Genomic DNA, 18,439 nt, shown 5'->3' with positions numbered 1-18,439 from the left:
ATACCACAAATTACACCCCAAAACACATTCTGCTATTACTCCCGAGTATGGTGATACCACATGTGTGAGACTTTTACACAGCCTGGCCACATACAGAGGCCCAACATGCACGGAGCACCTCCAGGCGTTCTGGAGCACCCAGGCCAATTCTTATATTTCTCTCCTACATGTAAAAATAATAATTTATTTGCTAGAAAATTACATAGAACCCCAAAACATTATATATATATTTTTTTTAGCAACGACCCTAGAGAATACAATGGCGGTTGTTGCAACTTTTTATCTCGCACGGTATTTGCGCAGCAATTTTTCGAACGCGTTTTTTTTGGAAAAAAAACAGTTTTGTGCTTTAAAAAAAAATAAAACAGTAAAGTTAGCCCAATGTTTTTGCATAATGTGAAAGATGAAGTTACGCCGAGTAAATAGATACCTAACATGTCACCCTTTAAAATTGCACACGCTCGTGGAATGGTGCCAAACGTCGCTACTTAAAAATCCCCATAGGTGATGCTTTAAAATTTTTTACTGGTTACATGTTTTGAGTTACAGAGGAGGTCTAGGGCCAAAATCATTGCTCTCGCTCCAACGTTCGCAGTGATACCTCACATGTGTGGTTTGAACACCGTTTTCATATGTGGGCGGGACTTACGTATGTGTTCGCTTCTGCATGTGAGCACACGGACATGGGCGCTTTAAACATTTTTTTTTTTTTTTTTTTTTATTGTTTATTTTACTTTATTTATTTTAGTTTGACACTTTTTCCCCCCAAAAAAAATTTTTGATCACTTTTATTTCTATTACAAGGAATGTAAACATCCTTGTAATAGGAATATGGCATGACAGGTCCTCTTTACAGTGACATATGGGGTCAATAAGACCTCACATCTCACCTCTAGGCTGGGAAGCCTGAAATAAAAAAAAAAAAAAAAAACGATCTTGGCTTTGATCGTAGCGGTGAGTCGGTAGAAGCACCGGAGGGTGGCGGGAAGGGGGGGGCGTCCCCTCTCGCCTCCCGTAAGAACGATCAAGCAGTGTAACAGCCACTATGATCATTCTTATGGTGTAGGAAATCGCCGGCTGAAAAAGCTGATATCTGAATGATGCCTGTAGCTGCACCCATCATTCAGATATCCCCGCTCAAAGTCAAGGACGTCATATGACTGTGGGCGGGAACTGGTTAAAAATTGCGGGGTATTGCAGAGTATTGCGGAGTAGTGCAGGGTATATTGCAGAGTATTGCTGGGCATATTGCAGAGTATTGTGGGGTATATTGCAGAGTAGTGCCGTGTATAATGCAGAGTATTGCGGGGTATAATGCAGAGTATTGCGGGGTATAATGCAGAGTATTGCGGGGTATTATGCAGAGTATTTCGGGGTATTATGCAGAGTATTGTATGTATTATGCAGAGTATTTCAGGGTATTATGCAGAGTATTTCGGGGTATTATGCAGAGTATTTCGGGGTATTATGCAGAGTATTGCGGGGTATATTGCAGAGTAGTGCCGTGTATAATGCAGAATATTGCGGGGTATAATGCAGAGTATTGCAGGGTATAATGCAGAGTATTGCAGGGTATTATGCAGAGTATTTCGGGGTATTATGCAGAGTATTGCGGGGTATTATGCAGAGTATTGCGGGGTATTATGCAGAGTATTTTGGGGTATTATGCAGAGTATTTTGGGGTATTATGCAGAGTATTGCGGGGTATTATGCAGAGTATTATGCAGAGTATTGCTGGGCATATTGCAGGGATGGCTGAGCATGGAGGGATGGATGGATGTGACTGTATTTGTCACTGAGCACCGCTGTGGGCACTACACATACAGCCCACAGCGGTGCTGCCATCCGATCCCTCCCCCTCTCCCCTCGCACTGTACCGATCGGTACAGAGAGGGGCGGGAGGAACCGGCGTCATGACATGACGCCGGTCTGTTGACATGTGATCGCTCCGTCATTTGACGGAGCGATCACATGGTAAACGGCCGCGATCAGCGGCCGTTTACCGTGATCCGTGATGCGCCGGGTCCTCTGGACCCGGCGGTCACGGAAGTTCTCGGGTGCGCGCCCCAGGGGGCGCGCGAGAGCAGTATTCTGGGAGGACGTCCCACGGACGTCCACCCAGAACTAGCCGACCGCGCTGCAGCCGTCTTTCGGCTATGGCCCGGTCGGCAAGTGGTTAAAGGAACTTTGAATTATTGCTATACCTGTCAGGAATTTTCTAGGTGACTAGAGTCAGAGAGGGACTATCTTTCAAGTGGACTTAATTCGTACCGGGGGGGGGGGGGGGGGTTCTTTTTGTTTTATTGATTGTGTTTTTGTTTTTTTTCTATTTTCCTTTCTTGTTTTAGCTATGTTTGCTGTTGTACATCCGAGCCTGGGTATGCCCAATAGGCTCTGTTCTGTACCTAAATTGAAATACTGCAATAAAAATAATTTTCAAAAAAAAAAAAGTGGTCCAGGAGGCCAATAAATCACTGCAATTCTCAGAGAAATTGGAGAAAATAAATACAGTGCGTCTTGAAAGAAGAGAGGGATAGAGAGGGAGGGTTAGGAAGGACTTGGAAGGTGAGTCCAGTGGAGGCCACCATGGGAAAGAGCAGCAGAGTCAGATTCTTGAAGCCAGGTTTCAGTAATGGCAATTATGTTAAAGTAATGGGAGATAAAAAGGTCATGCACAGATATGAGTTTGCATTTCAGAGGGCATGTGACATTAGGGGGCTGTTTTTTGGAAGCAGGGGGATAGAAGTTAAATTAAGTTGCTAGAGGAGGAAGGGTGCCATATATAATAATTATTTGTATATTACTTATGGTAATTAACCCCTTGCCGTCCTGGCCAATTCTGACAATTCAATACTCAGAACTCCCAAACATTATATATATTGCTTTAGCAGACACCCTAGGGAATAAAATGGTGGTCGTCGCAACTTTTTATGTTACATGGTATTTGCGCAGCAATTTTTCAAATGCGTTTTTTGGGGAAAAAAAACGATTTCATGAATATATAAAAAAAAAAAACACTAAAGATAACCGGATTTTTTTGTATAATGCGAAAGCTGATGTTACACCAAGTAAATAGATACCTAACATGTCGCGCTTTAAAATTGGGCACACTTGTGGAATGGCACCAAACTTCAGTACGTAAAAACCTCCATAGGCGACGCTTTAAAATTTTTTACATGTTTAGAGTTACAGAGGTCTAGTGGTAGAATTATTGCTCTCGCTCTAACGATTGCGGTGTATGTAACCTGTGTGTATCTGGCTCTGATACTAGCCAGTGCCTCACCAGCCACTGACTTAACCGCATGTCCCTGCTCTGTACCCAACAGCTTACACATATCACCCTCACTCCTCTCCCTATTATTGCACCCATCACTTCCTGCAAATACTGAACCCATATGCTGACCTAAACTCCAGGGCAGTGAGATATGTGCTCTCATATACATCCCACTCCCATCTTACTTTCCTCACCCTCCTTCTTCTCCTAATCTCTGGGAATATTTCCCCCAATCCTGGGCCTCCATTTTCTAACTGCAAACCCCATATATTGTTTTAAGGAATGTTACTATATTTTCAAAAACTGTACTCAAGCAGGTGGCTTAACGAGCAAATTACAAATTACTGAAGTTTGAAGCTATAACTTCAAACCAATAATTTCACAGTAAACAGATAAATAATAAATTATTATGTTATAACTTATAGCATACAGCAGCAGATTCTCATTCTCCCTCTTAACTGTGTGAGAAAAACATGGGATTGTGGGTAAATCTTATACCCATAAACCCATATTTTTTCCTTGTAGTTAAGAGGGCTGGGCTGGAAGGGAGCATTTGTCTTTAAGACACATGCCCCTTCTATGACACTACAGTGAGAGATGTGCTTCCACTGCAGCAGTTTTATTGGACAGCTGGAACCAATGGTACTTTGCCATTGGTCCAAGACCCCAAGCTGTCCTTTCAGCTCAGTGCCTCTGACAAGAAGTGAGGAGAGGCACTTTGAGCTCAACCTCTCAGTTTGTTGCAAACAGAGTGTGCCAGCTTGTATTTAGACTGGGCGCTCTGTATGTAGCTTCTGACAGGCTGCACAAGGAGCCCCGTATCTCCAGTACCATAGGTAGTAGGAGCCCCAAATTCGCCGAGCTACGACCCTCAAAGCTTGATTTTTTTTTTTTAATGTTCCTCACCTGCCTCCTCTGACTGCATGTTCCTGGTACAGAGGAGAGTTAAAGTAAGTACAGTTTGAGGACAGAAAACACGAATGTGAGAAGGAAGGGTAGATGGAGCATATTAGTGGGAAAAGAGTGGGAATCAGACTTCATTGGAAATAAATATCAAATGTTGGTTTGCTTGCCGTCTTTCCAGATTGGAACAGAGTTCCTGCTGTATCTTCATACAGCTTTGGTTAAACTGCTGTGTGGAAACTGCTACATCATTTGTTAAATTAAAGAAACACTCCGGAAAGAAACATGGTATCCGTGGCTAACCCCTGTCCGCGACTTCCCCATAAGCTGAACTAACATTATAGGGAAATGGAACAGGCAAACGTTTAAATTGATCAAATTAGGATCTGGTTTGAGACACTTGAATGGGAGGGAAGAAAACCAAACCAGACCAGACACAGGCCAAAATCATAAATGTTGGTAATTGATTCTTTTGATCACTAAAGGCAAAAGGAGGTAAGAATCAATCACCAATTATATAGACAAGATACAAACAATATGAAATCAGACATTTACCATAAGCATAGCAGTGTCAATGATCAGTCATACATGGCAGGAGGAATTATTTAGACCATATTTGCTTATGCTGTAGTTTAGCTTTAATCAATATCACTCTTGGGTACTAGTACATTACCCTTTATATTCCCCTGTGTGGTTTTCAGATTCAGTATTGTGGTATGATTGATGAAGAAACATGTTGTGACACCTTACAGTTGCAATTTATCTTCTTGTTGATCCTGTAACTCATGTGTAATGGCAAGGAGGGTGGGCCTGAACACCCACACATGCATCCATGAAGGGACAAGGTTTCTGTGCTGAGAGCACTCTGTGTGCACTCCTAGCACAATGACTGAGCTATCACAGACAGCTCCTGGTCTCTGTTTATGATCAGGAGCCAGTGGGATAGGCTCCTGATCATGTAACCAGGGCCATATTTAATATTGATTTAACCCTGGGCAAATATTTTCTTGGGCCTGTTGGGTTTTTACTGAACAATCAGTGCCACTGGCTACAGCCGGTACCATGGATTATTCTATTTTGCCAGCAGGTGAGGCTTCCCACTGTCAGAATACAAGGATTGGGAAGGATTTGAGGTGGATGGTGGAATAGCCTCTTTTTGTTTTCATTCAACCTGCTGGTTGAACGAAAAAGAAAAAAAAAAAGAATCACGTATTGGCAGCCTAAATCATATAGAAAACTTGTATCCATTCCTTACACATGAAGAGGAGCTCGAGAGGAACTGGAGAAGAATGAGGAGGAGCTCAGGAAAAACCGGGAAGAATGAAGAGGAGCTCAGGAGGAACTGAAGAAGAATGAAGAGGAGTTCAGAAAGAATGAGGAGGAGCTCAAGAAGAACTGGCGAAAAAACTAAGAGTAGCTCAGGAGGAACTGGAGAATGAGGAGGTGCTCAGGAAGAACTGATGAAGAATATGTAAGAGCTTGGCAAAAATGAGGAGGAGCTCAGGAAGGACTGAGGAAGAATGGGGAGGAGCTCAAGAAGAACTGAGGAAGAATGGGGAGGAGGTCAGGAAGAACTGAGGAGAAATGGGGAGGAGGTTAGGAAGAACTGAGGAAGAATGGGGAGGAGCTCAGGAAGAACTGAGGAAGAATGGGGAGGAGCTCAGGAAAAACTGAGGAAGAATGGGGAGGAGCTCAGGAAAAACTGAGGAAGAATGGGGAGGAGGTCAGGAAGAACTGAGGAGAAATGGGGAGGAGCTCAGGAGGAACTGGGGAAAACTGGGGAGGAGCTTGGTAAGAATGATGGGAGAATGAGGAAGAGCTTGGGAAGAAAGATGGGGGAAGAAAGATGAACTCAGGAAGAAGCCTGGGAAGGAAAGAGAAAGAGCACAGGAAGACTGACATGGGAATGAGGAGGAGTCCAGCAAAGAGGTGGCAGAGCTTAGGAAAAATGAAGAGGAACTTTGGGAGAATGAGAAGGACATGCTGTAGGTATAGCAGGTTTAAATGACGGATTGTATGAAGACGTATGTACCAAATGTAGTTTTCTGACATTGGAAGGTGGACGGTGTATGAAGGATTATATTTGGGGGAGGGGTGGTGGGTTGCATGGTGACAGTTACAACTAGGCAACTAGGGTGTAAAGGGTGGTGACAATGAAGGAGGGATGTATACAGTGTATTATGGGGTGTGATGGGTGTATACAGAGTACAAAAGAGTGGGATGGGGGCCATAGCTGAAGGAAGGGTGTGATGGGTGTAAGCAGAAATAGTGGTGTGTGATGGGTGGTGACAGGTGCAGGAGGTTTATGTGATTGGTGTATGCAGAGTATAGTAGGTTGAAATCTGCGGTAAGAGTTGCTTACAGGGTATGTTGGGTGTATGCAGGATATAATAGAGTGTAATGAGGAGTGTTGGGTGGTGTCAGGTCTCTGCAGGGAGTGGATGGCTGTACATTGGTCTGTAGGGTGTAATGGGTGTATGAAGGGTATGATGTGTATATACAGCGTATGGTGGGATATAATGCAGTGCACAAGGGGACAGAAGTTGAACATGTCACTCTTTGGAAGGTCATGTGAGCTTTAATGTGCGCAGGCGGCGTCTGCAGGAACAAATCTGGGCTGGTATTGGTGGTGAGATGGACCCGGTACTGCAGGGCCCACGGCCCTCTCACTATTTATCCACTGGACGGCACATGGCCGCTGGCGACCCAATAAAGAAACCAGGAGCCTCTCATGGGGCCCCCGGGCGGTGCCTGAGTGTCCGAATGGTCAGTGTGCCCCTGGGATTGGCTGCCCGGCTACACCGGGAAAACTATTTGTGGGCAGCGCAGGCTCAAGGGGCAGCTGCTTTGGGCCCCCCGACAATGACTGGGCCCGGGGCAACTTCCCCTCTTGCCCCATGTTAAAGACGGCCCTGAATGTGACCAATGTAAAAGCCAATCACAGTGATCGGAAAGTCTATACTGCCTCCAGAGGTTGGAACCCATTTAAAGGGCCACAGGAAAGAGGCTAGAAGTAGTGAATGAATCCAACAGTTAGGCTTCATTCTCGTTTTTAACCACATCCAATTCGCTTAACCTGTGAACCGGCAGCCTTCTCAATGCAGCTGGTGGTGCGGTTTTAAAAAGAGTCCTGTGCGATTTTAGCTCTGGTTCAGGTGTGATTGCAGGTAAAAATTTGCACCTGAGCCGGTAAACAGAACCGTACCGAACTCCCGCACTGAAACCGTGGCGGGACACGTGTGAACTCAGCCTAAGGGTTCATGCGCATGGGCAGAAAAATGCTGCTTCTATAGGAGTCTGGCATTTTTTTTTCATGCCCATGAAAGCAGCTGCATGTCATTTAATGTGGCCAGGCATGTGTTTATGCACGTATTTACATGCAGCGTTCAGGGGCATAAACAAATGTCCCTGAGAGGTGCGTATGAACTCATATACACACAGTTAAATGCGTAAATTAACACATCTAAATGCATTCTTCTGAGTGTAGCTTTATTCTAGTAGCTAGAATACACAAATATTTTAGCAATAGAATCAGCTGAGGCTCATATGCTTATAAACAGCATACGCCTGTAAGCGCACATAAACACACGTAAATATGCAAGATTAGAGACATTTTATTCTGGCAGCATTTTCAGGGCATACCCATATACATGAGGACTAATATCACATTTACTAGGACTGTCCCCTGGAATTCATAAAAACGTAACTAAACCCAAAACCAAACATGTATTATATTGCAGCTTACCAGTCATTATATCTGGTGGCTGCATTTGTTTTCCTTTTTTAGACATTCCTCCCTCTGCTTTCACCAGGTAATCTGGCCAGTACCGCCCCTCTTGTGTTAGTAAGAAACAACTCTGGATGAAGGAGCACAGGAAGCACAGCAGGCAACTGCATTGTCAGTCTAGGGTAGTGCCCAGATAGCAAGGATAACTTGCCACAAACTTGTGGCAGTGTTGAATTGTAAGTCTGTTAACTTGCTGCACATTTTCACTGGCAGGTTGTAAACTTGCAGAGCATGTGAAGCACAAGTTCTAGTTGACACTTCTACAATGTGAGTCTACAGCAAGAGCTCTGCAAGTCACAGTAACCCCTGTGGTGGGATGACTATTGCACAACATAAATGAACCAGAACTTGCAGCAGACTTGCAGAATGTTTGCAAAGTTGATCTGGAGTCACGCAATGCGGACAGGAGCGGACTAACAACCCATGGGGTCCCTGGGCAATAGGAGATCATGGGGCCCCCCTGTGTCCCTGTCCACACTCAAGCCACACAAAACACTCCCCACCTACTTATTGCACTGCGTCCACATTACATACGTTCGTCCCTTCCCCCTTTAGCTGCAGAGGCAGCAGCTGAGGATGTACACTTGCTGCGACAGGAATTAAGCCCCCTGTTGCTTTTGGAGGGTGATCACGACCCATTCAAGTGAATAGGGCCACTCTGAAAACACCCTGCAACTATGTGCAATGCACGTAGTTGAAGCATGCTAGTGTGGGATCCAAGGAGTTAAAGCAGGTGATGAGGAGGCAATACAATGCCTCCTCGCTGCCTGCTTTAACCCTTTTTTTTTTGCTGTACTGCACAAGGTTGCACGGCCTTTGCAGAGCAGCCCCATTCACTTGAATGGGTTACGCTTGGCAGGCGCTACATCTGCCAAGCATGACAGGGTGTATAATACCTGCTGTGGCTGCAATATGTTTACGACCCTGGCCACTGCAGCTAAAGGGTGTGTGGTTGGGGGGGGGGTGAGTAAAAACAGGGCTCAACTATGAGGTTTTATCGTCCCCAAACTGCAAATGTAAACAAGCCCTTACTGTCCTGAGCCCAATATCACAGCTGGTGTTTAGGAGACCCCTGGGATGAGGACAGAGAGGTACCCCTGAGATGAGGACAGAGTGGGACCCTGGGATGAGGACAGAGAGGGACTCCTGAGATGAGGACAGAGAGGGACCCTGGGATGAGGACAGAGAGGGACCCTGGGATGAGGACAGAGAGGGACCCTGGGATGAGGACAGAGTGGGACCCTGGGATGAGGACAGAGTGGGACCCTGGGATGAGGACAGGGAGGGACCCTGGGATGAGGACAGAGAGGGACCCCTGAGATGAGGACAGAGAGGGACCCTGGGATGAGGACAGAGTGGGACTCCTGAGATGAGGACAGAGAGGGACTCCTGAGATGAGGACAGAGAGGGACTCCTGAGATGAGGACAGAGAGGGATCCTGAGATGAGGACAGAGTGGGACCCTGGGATGAGGACAGAGAGGGACCCTGAGATGAGGACAGAGAGGGACCCTGGGATGAGGACAGAGAGGGACCCTGGGATGAGGACAGAGAGGGACCCTGGGATGAGGATAGAGAGGGGCCCCTGGGATGAGGACAGCAGAGAGGGGTCCTGGGATGACAGCAGAGAGAGGGTCCTGGCATGAGAGCAGAGAGGGGGTCCTGGGATGAGAGCAGAGAGGGGGTCCTGGGATGAGAGTAGAGAAGGGGTCCTGGAATGAGAGCAGAGAGGGGTCCTTGGATGAGAGCAGAGAGGGGGTCCTGGGATGAGAGCAGAGAGGGGGTCCTGGGACAAGACCAGAGAGGGGTCCTGGGATGAGAGCAGAGAGGGGGTCCTGGGATGAGAGCAGAGAGGGGTCACTGAGATGAGAGCAGAGAGGGGTCCCTGGGATGAGAGCAGAGAGGGGTCCCTGGGATGAGAGCAGAGAGGGGTCCCTGGGATGAGAGCAGAGAGGGGTCCTGGGATGAAAGCAGAGAGGGGTCCTGAGATGAGAGCAGAGAGTGGGTCCTGGGATGAAAGCAGAGAGGGGGTCCTGGGGTGAGAGCAGAGAGGTTGTCCTGGGATGAAAGCAGAGAGGAGTTCTGGGATGAGAGCAGAGAGGGGTCCTGGGATGAGAGCAGAGAGGGGGTCGAGGGATGAAAGCAGAGAGGTGTCCCTGGGATGAAAGCAGAGAGGGGTCCTGAGATGAGAGCAGAGAGGGGTTCTGGGATAAGAGCAGAGAGGGGGTCCTGGGGTGAGAGCAGAGAGGTTGTCCTGGGATGAAAGCAGAGAGGAGTTCTGGGATGAGAGCAGAGAGGGGTCCTGGGATGAGAGCAGAGAGGGGTCCTGGTATGAGAGCAGAGAGGGGGTCCTGGGATGAAAGCAGAGAGGGGGTCCTGGGATGAAAGCAGAGAGGTGTCCCTGGGATGAAAGCAGAGAGGGGGTCCTGGGATGAGAGCAGAGAGGGGTTCTGGGATAAGAGCAGAGAGGGGGTCCTGGGGTGAGAGCAGAGAAGGTGTCCTAGGATGAAAGCAGACGGGGGTCCTGGGATGACAGCAGAGAGGGGGTCCTGGGATGACAGCAGAGAGGGGGTCCTGGGATGACAGCAGAGAGGGGGTCCTGGGATGACAGCAGAGAAGAGGCAGAGAGGGGTCCTTGGATGAGAGCAGAGAGGGGCCCTGGGATAAGAGCAGAGAGGGGGTCCTGGGGTGAGAGCAAAGAGGGGCCCTGGGATGACAGCAAAGAGGGGCCCTGGGGTGACAGCAGAGAGTGGGCCTGGGGTGACAGCAGAAAGCAGCCCTTGGATGACAGCAGAGAGGGGCCCATGACAGCAGAGAGGGGCCCTGGGTTGAGAGCGGTGAGGGGGTTCTGGGATGACAGCAGAGAGGGGCCCTGGGTTGAGAGCAGAGAGGGGGTTCTGGGATGAGAGCAGAGAGGGGCCCATGGGATGACAGCAGAGAGGGGCCCATGGGATGACAGCAGAGAGGGGCCCATGACAGCAGAGAGGGGCCCTGGGTTGAGAGCGGAGAGGGGGTTCTGGGATGACAGCAGAGAGGGGGTTCTGGGATGACAGCAGAGAGGGGTCCTGGGATGACAGAAGAGAGGGGGTCCTGAGATGACTGGCAAGTGGCATCTTTTAGATTTGGGGGGTTGGATTTAAAATCACCCTACCTTCCAGCACAAGTGGTGCTCCCCCCCATCACTTCTCCATGTATGCATTCTTTCTGCCCCCGCCCCATGCAATAACTGTACACAGACCTCAGATGACAGCACAGCTTTTGCAGTTAACTCCTCCCCGGCTCCTCCTCCTCCTGTCTGTATACATCGGAGCCGAGGAGGAGGATCCTCAGTGAGCTCTCTCTGTGTGGTGTGCAGGGCTGCAGACACAGGAGGTGAAAGATACCAGTGTTACAGGGATCGCTGATGGGGGAACCCGGCAGTGGCGTCTCCAGCTTTCATATTTAGGGGGGCACATGGGGGGACAGAGACAAAAGTAGGGGGGCAACTATAAAATGCAATTTTATATATAATATAATAGATGCTTGCTTTTTTTTTTCTTCTGCTTTAACCCCTTCCTGTCTGTGCTATAGCCAAAAGATGGCTACAGCGCGGGTTTAATTTGGAGGATGTCCTCCCGTGATTGCGCTGCCAGCACACCCCCTGCGGTGCGCTCATGAGCAGATCACAGATCGGGGTAAAGGGACAATCACAGTGGCCCTTTACCACGTGATCAGCTGTGTCCAATGACAGCTGATCACGGGGGTAAACACAAGTCGGTTATCGGCTTTTCTTTACTCACGTTGACAAATTGAGAAAAAAAGAGAGCCGATAACTGGCTTGTGTTAAAGGGACATTGGCACTGATAATCAGGGCACTGATTATCAGTGTCCTGATTATCCGTGCAGTCCCAACAGTGCCCACCAGTGCTGCCAATCAGTGCCGCCCATCAGTTCCTCCTCATCAGTATCACCTATCAGTGTCGCCCATCAGTTCCTCCTCATCGGTGTCACCTATTAGTGCTGCCTATCAGTGCCCTTCAGTGCCGCCTCATCAGTGCCACCTATCCGTGCCCATCAATTCCCCCTCATCAGTGTCACCTATCGGTGCCACATATCAGTGCCTCCTCATCAGTGCAACCTATCAGTGTCAATCAGTCCCGACTCATCGGTGCAGCCTATCAGTGTCCATCAGTCCCGCCCAGGGCTTTTTTTCAGCAGGAACTAGGGGGAACTCAGTTCCACCACCTCTGGCTCAGGTCTTCTACTCCCTGCTCACCACTATCACTTGGTAACACTGAAGTCCAGCTTCTGCGTTTACAAGTGATAGCTTATCTGTCAGTAGCTCCCACAGGTCAGATCTCCTGTACAGATCTCACTGAGTGCTGGACAGGGACAAGGGAGATACAGAACAGGTGCCCAGGGTTCAGTGCAGTCATGGGCAGGAGAGGGTGTGTGGTAGGCTGCACCCTCTGTGGTCTCCATTTTTTCCCTGGTGACCAGTAGTTGATGCTCCTACTGCATCATATCCCTTGCAAGTGACTGCAGTATAGTATAGTATGCTGGGAGGTACTACAGCCGGATAGGTGCTTCAGCTTAACCCCTTCCCGCCGACTGTACGCAGATATGCGTACTCGGCTTTCGGGGCTTATACCGGGATGATCCCCGCAGCTGCAGGCATCATCCCGGTACCGCTGTTTAGAGGCGGCGATTGGCTATCCGTGTATAACAACCGATGCAGCTAAAAGCCGCTCGGCTGTTATACCGGAGCAGCGGGAGAGGACGTCCCCCCCTCCCGCCGCTCTTACCGGGCCTCTCGGTCGATCCGGAGGCTCGGTGACCAATCCGATGCCTCCGGCGGCTGGGGGCGGACTGGAACGAAGCTGTGGGGCGGCTTCGTTCCAGCCTTCAAATTGTAAACGTGGAAGCGACGTCATGACGTCACTTCCCGTTTACTCGGCTGCCAATGGCGCCAGTTTTTAAAAAGTACACAGTATTCAGAATCGCCGTTTTCGGCGATCTGAATGCTTTGAAGTGTAAAGGAGGGATGGGGGGTCTTTTAGACCCCCGATCTCTCCATAAAGAGTACCTGTCACCACCTATTACTGTCACAAGGGATGTTTACATTCCTTGTGACAGCAATAAAAGTCATCAAAACATTTTTTTTTAAACACAATTTATGAATTTAAAAATAAATAAAATAAATAAGAAAAAAAAAAAATTTTTTCAAGCGCCCCCGTCCCCGCGAGCTCGCACAGCGAAGAAAACGCATACGGAAGTCGCGCCCGCATATGTAAACAGTGTTCAAATCAAACATGTGACATATCGCCGCGATCGTCAGAGCGAGAGCAATAATTCTAGCACTAGACCTCCTCTGTAACTCTAACCTGGTAACCGTAAAAAAAATTTAAAGCGTCGCATATGGAAATTCTTAGGTACCGTAGTTTGTCGCAATTCCACGAGTGTGTGCAATTATAAAGCGTGACATGTTTGGTATCTATTTACTCGGCGTAACATCATCTTTCACATTATACAAAAAAATTGGGGTAACTTTACTGTTTTGATTTTTTAAAATTCATGAAAGTGTCCCTTTTCCAAAAATTTGCGTTTAAAACACCGCTGCACAAATACCGTGTGGTATAAAATATTGTAACAATCTCCATTTTATTCTCTAGATTCTCTGCTAAAAAAATATACATAATGTTTGGGGGTTCTAAGTAATTTTCTAGCAAAAAATACAGATTTTAACTTGTAAACACCAAATTTCAAAAATAGGCTTAGTCATGAAAGGGTTTTTAATATTGCAACACAGGTAAGAAATATGACAGATGGTAGAACTTTTAAGGAGGGGGGAGAAGATGAGGGCAGTGGAGGGAGGGGTTGTATGCAGAGAGAAGAGCTACTATTTGATGCCATTTGGCAGGTATGTGTGTGTGGCGGGCATGGTTGAGTTCCTGCACCTATTCTCTGAGAAAAAAAGCCCTGTTCCCACCTCATCAGTGCAGCTTTTCAGTGTCCATCAGCGCAGTCTATCATTGTCCATCAGTCCTACCTCATCAGTGCAGTCTATCAGTGTCCATCAGTCCCACCTCATCAGTGCAGCCTATCAGTGTTCATCAGTTCATCCTCATCAGTGTCACCTATCGGTACCACCCATCAGTGTCGCCTCATCAGTGCAGACTATCAGTGCCCATCAGTCCCGCCTCATCAGTGCAGATTTCCAGTGTCCATCAGTTCCTCCTCATCAGTGTCACCTATCAGTGCCTCCTCATCAGTGCCACCTATCAGTGTCCATCAGTGCCACCTCATCAGTGCAGCCTATCAGTGTCCATCAGTGCCACCTCATTAGTGCAGCCTATCAGTGTCTATCAGTGCCGCCTCATCAGTGCAGCCTATCAGTGTCTATCAGTGCCGCCTCATCAGTGCAGCCTATCAGTGTCTATCAGTGCCGCCTCATCAGTGCAGCCTATCAGTGTCTATCAGTGCTGCCTCATCAGTGCAGCCTATCAGTGTCTATCAGTGCCGCCTCATCGGTGCAGCCTATCAGTGTCTATCAGTGCTGCCTCATCAGTGCAGCCTATCAGTGTCTATCAGTGCTGCCTCATCAGTGCAGCCTATCAGTGTCTATCAGTCCCACCTCATCAGTTCAGCCTCAGCGGCGCACATTAGTGAAGGAGAAAAATTACCTATTTGCAAAATTGTATAACAAACTATATAAAATGTTTTTGTTCTTTTTCCAAAATTTTTGGTCTTTTTTTCGTTTGTTTAGCAAAAAATAAAAACCCCAGTGGTAATTAAATACCACTAAAAGGCTTACCTCTACATAGTCTATCACCTCTTCAATCCATCATGAATGCTGCTGCCAGATTTATCCTCCTTACCAATCGCTCTGTCTCTGCTACCCCTCTCTGCCAATCCCTCCACTGGCTTCTGTTTGGCCAAAGAATTAAATTCAAAATACTAACAACTACCTACAATACCATCCACAATTTTGCCCCCAGCTACATCACTAGCCTAGTCTCCAAATACCAACCTACTTCTCTTCATTCTTCTCAAGACCTTCTGCTCTCTAGCTCCCTGATCACCTCCTCCCTTGCTCGCCTCCAGGACTTTTCCAAAGCCTCTCCGATCCTATGGAATTCCTTACCCCAATCTGTCCGCTTATCTCCTATTCTATTAGCTTTTAGACGATCCCTGAAAACCCTTCTCTTCAGAGAAGCCTACCCTACCCACACCTAACAACTGTATTTTCATTTTTTCCATCAGCTTACCCCCCCAGTTATTACCTTTTGTTTCCACTTGACCCTCCCTTCTAGATTGTAAGCTCTAATGACCAGGGCCCTCTGATCCCTCCTGTATTGATTTGTATTGTAATTGTAATGTCTGCCCCATGTTGTAAAGCGCTGCGCAAACTGTTGGTGCTATATAAATCCTGTCTAATAATAATAATGAAAGAAAGCTTTATTTGTGTGAAAAAAAATTATAAAAAATGTCATATGTGTACAAAAGCTCCCCACGGATCCCTATTCCTGATAAATATAGAGCAGTGATGATAGAAATCCAGTACATAGTCCATCAAATGTTGTTGTTCCAAGCAAGTTTCCAGCTAGTCTGACAGGATCCAGGAGCTGGGAAGGGCCAGCGTTGATTGATCGTCATGGGGGCGGGCCTACAAGTGACAGCACAAGAATGTTTACAGAGATCTGTTGGAGCGCCGCTGCCTGGCTGGAAAACGTCTCGCGGATTGACAACACCAACTTCTAGGACTCTAGGCAGCGATTGGCTGAACCTAGTTTCAGCGTCCCGCGATTGGTTGCCTGAAAAGATGGGATGGAAGGTGATTAATGTTGTGTGTTGCGGGATTCCGATTTGATTGACAGGGCGTTCTCGAGTCTGATTGGTTCGCTGGGACCGGCCGCCCGTAGGCATTGGCTGTACGTGTTTCACGCTAAACGCTGATTGGGTGAGGGGGAGCGAGGGAGGGCAGTTAGTGAGGCCCCAGGAGGTGCCTTGCTGCTGCTGTAGGGAGAGATCGGAGCGGAGGGGCCAGGGAGAGGTGATGATTCCGTGGTGTTGAAGTGGTGGAGGGGAGCCGGGATGGCGCGGAGCCCCAAGGAGGGCAGTGTGTCTCCCTCCGCCAGTCTTCGTGGTACCAGGGAGACCCTCAGTGATCCGGAACTCGAGTCTGTCGGCTCCGACTCCGAGATCAACGGCTTCACTGTGGAGAGAAGGACCGATAAGTACGGCTTCCTGCTGAAGAGCGATGTGGACGGGAGACGGTGAGTGCACGAGCAACCGTGTCATGTCTGTAGCCTGTCAGCTGTCACATCATGTGTGTCACTGGAGCCCAGGACCGAGCTGTCACCCCACCGTTTTATATACAATCCATACATTTACTGTGCGATCAGATACAATCATAGTGCCATCAGATACAATCATACAATCGCCGTGCCATCGTATCTGATGGCACAGCAATTGTATCTGATGGCACGGCGACTGTATGATTGTATCTGATGGCACGGCGACTGTATGATTGTATCTGATGGCACGGCAGTTGTATCTAATTGCCGTGCCATCAGATACAATCATACAATCGCCGTGCCATCAGATACAATCACCGTGCCATCAGATACAATCATACAGTCGCCGTGCCATCAGATACAGTCGCCGTGCCATCAGATACAGTCGCCGTGCCATCAGATACAGTCGCCGTGCCATCAGATACAGTCGCCGTGCCATCAGATACAGTCATACAGTCGCCGTGCCATCAGATACAGTCGCCGTGCCATCAGATACAATTGCCGTGCCATCAGATACAATCATACAATCGCCGTGCCATCAGATATACTAAAAAATCCTTCCATACCAATGCACGCTTCTATAAATGATCAATTTCTAATTCGTACATAGCTGACAGCCCAACCAATCAACATTACACATACAGGGGGAAGTGGATTCCAATCGATTGTTGAGAAACAATCATAAGTTATTGATTTCGGCTCTCTTTCCACAATGCAATCTCAAAAATTTTTTATTTTTTTTGCAAATGTGATTGTATTCATGATCAAAGTATCAGTACTGCCAATTTGATGCAAAACAATCAATGATTTTCCACCCTGGGCGATCAACTCCGATCGAGACTAAATCAATCAGAAGGGAAGTTATGGCTTTTTGATTGTTTTGATCGAATCACACATTGATCAGATAAAATCAAAGCCTGTGTGGGCCCCATTAGGCTCACCATACACATTACAATCTCTGTACAATTCACTTTAGATCGCTGTAATATGAAGACCTACCTGATCTATCCAGTCAGGCCACCCCTTGAACTTCGTAGTTGTTGCTCTAAAGCTAGCCTATACAATCTGATTTGTACAATCTCCTTAAGCCCTTGTTCACACTGCTGCGACTTGTCGTACGACTTGAGAGTTCAAAGTCGCACTCCAAGTCACGCCCCGTTAACAGTAATGAAACCGTTGTAATCAATGCGACGCAGGTCACTCCAACTTAGAAAAAGGTTCCTGCACTACTTTTGGTGCGACTTCAATATGACTTGCGTTGACTCCTGTTATGCCGCGTACACACGGTCGGACTTGCCAACAGGATAACTTCCATTGGCATTTCCGACAGAAAAATTTAGAACATGTTCTCTATCGGAGTCCGTCGGAAATGCAGACAGGAAAAAATCAGATGGGGCATATGCATGGTCGGAATGTCCAACTGAAAGCTCCCATCGGACTTTTTCTGTCGGAAATTCCGACCGTATGTAGGGGGCATTAGGCTGCTTTCGCACTGAAAGAGCCACTTTTTTTTAGCAGCGCTTTACCGCTGTTCAAGCGGCGCTTTTGCACTGCTTTTCGGCTGTCAGCAGGGTGCTTTTAACCTCAAAAAGGGGTTAAAAACTCTTTTGTGTTGCAGCACTTCCAAATCGCTTTTCAGGTGCTTCGGAAACTCTGCCTATTCATTGCAATCGGCAGGGGCATTTTGGGAGCTCTCCTATACCGCCCCAAAGATGCTGCTTGCAGGACTTTTCCAAGTGTCCCACAAGCGCACCGCCCCAGTGTGAAAGCACTCATTGTAACAAATGGGAGGCAGTTTACAGGCGATATTTCAAGCGCTAAAACGCCTGAAAACTGCCTCAGTGTGAAAGGGGTCTTAAATTGTATGCGAGCTGCGATGAGGTCACGCAGGGATGTCTGAGTCAAAGTTTGGGCAGTTTGGACTCGGGCTGAGACTTGCCAAAACGGTTTACTACCGTGTTTCGCCAAAAATGAGACCTACCCTGAAAATAAGACCTAGCGCTATTTTCCAGGAGGGCTACAATATAAGCCCTACCCCGAAAATAAGCCCTAGTTTGGCACTCAGCTAAACACCTCTTCTCTCAGCGGGGAATCTCAGCCCCCTCCCTGCATTGCTCAGAGCGAGGAAGACAGCTCGGGGAGGGCCATGGAAGGACCGAGCAGGGCTCAGCTGATCTCCTCTTCAGCTGAAGCGGGTATCA

General features: G+C 47.8%; 1 protein-coding gene across 1 annotated transcript in view; it reads left to right on the top strand.

Annotated features, from left to right (window-relative positions):
• The first annotated feature begins 15,894 nt into the window (after window positions 1-15,894).
• Window positions 15,895-18,439, top strand: part of TBC1D10A (TBC1 domain family member 10A) — an 85,584-nt gene continuing 83,039 nt past the window's right edge. Inside the window, exon 1 of the mRNA XM_073630862.1 lies at window positions 15,895-16,217. Within this exon, the coding sequence (XP_073486963.1) occupies window positions 16,036-16,217 (182 nt within the window). The 5' untranslated portion in view covers window positions 15,895-16,035. The remainder of the gene's footprint in view (window positions 16,218-18,439) is intronic.

Source organism: Aquarana catesbeiana, linkage group LG01 (genome assembly GCF_042186555.1).
Source record: "Aquarana catesbeiana isolate 2022-GZ linkage group LG01, ASM4218655v1, whole genome shotgun sequence".
Classification (NCBI taxonomy): domain Eukaryota; kingdom Metazoa; phylum Chordata; class Amphibia; order Anura; family Ranidae; genus Aquarana; species Aquarana catesbeiana.
Note: the sequence above shows the minus strand (reverse complement) of the source record. Positions and strands in the feature narration are given on the sequence as shown.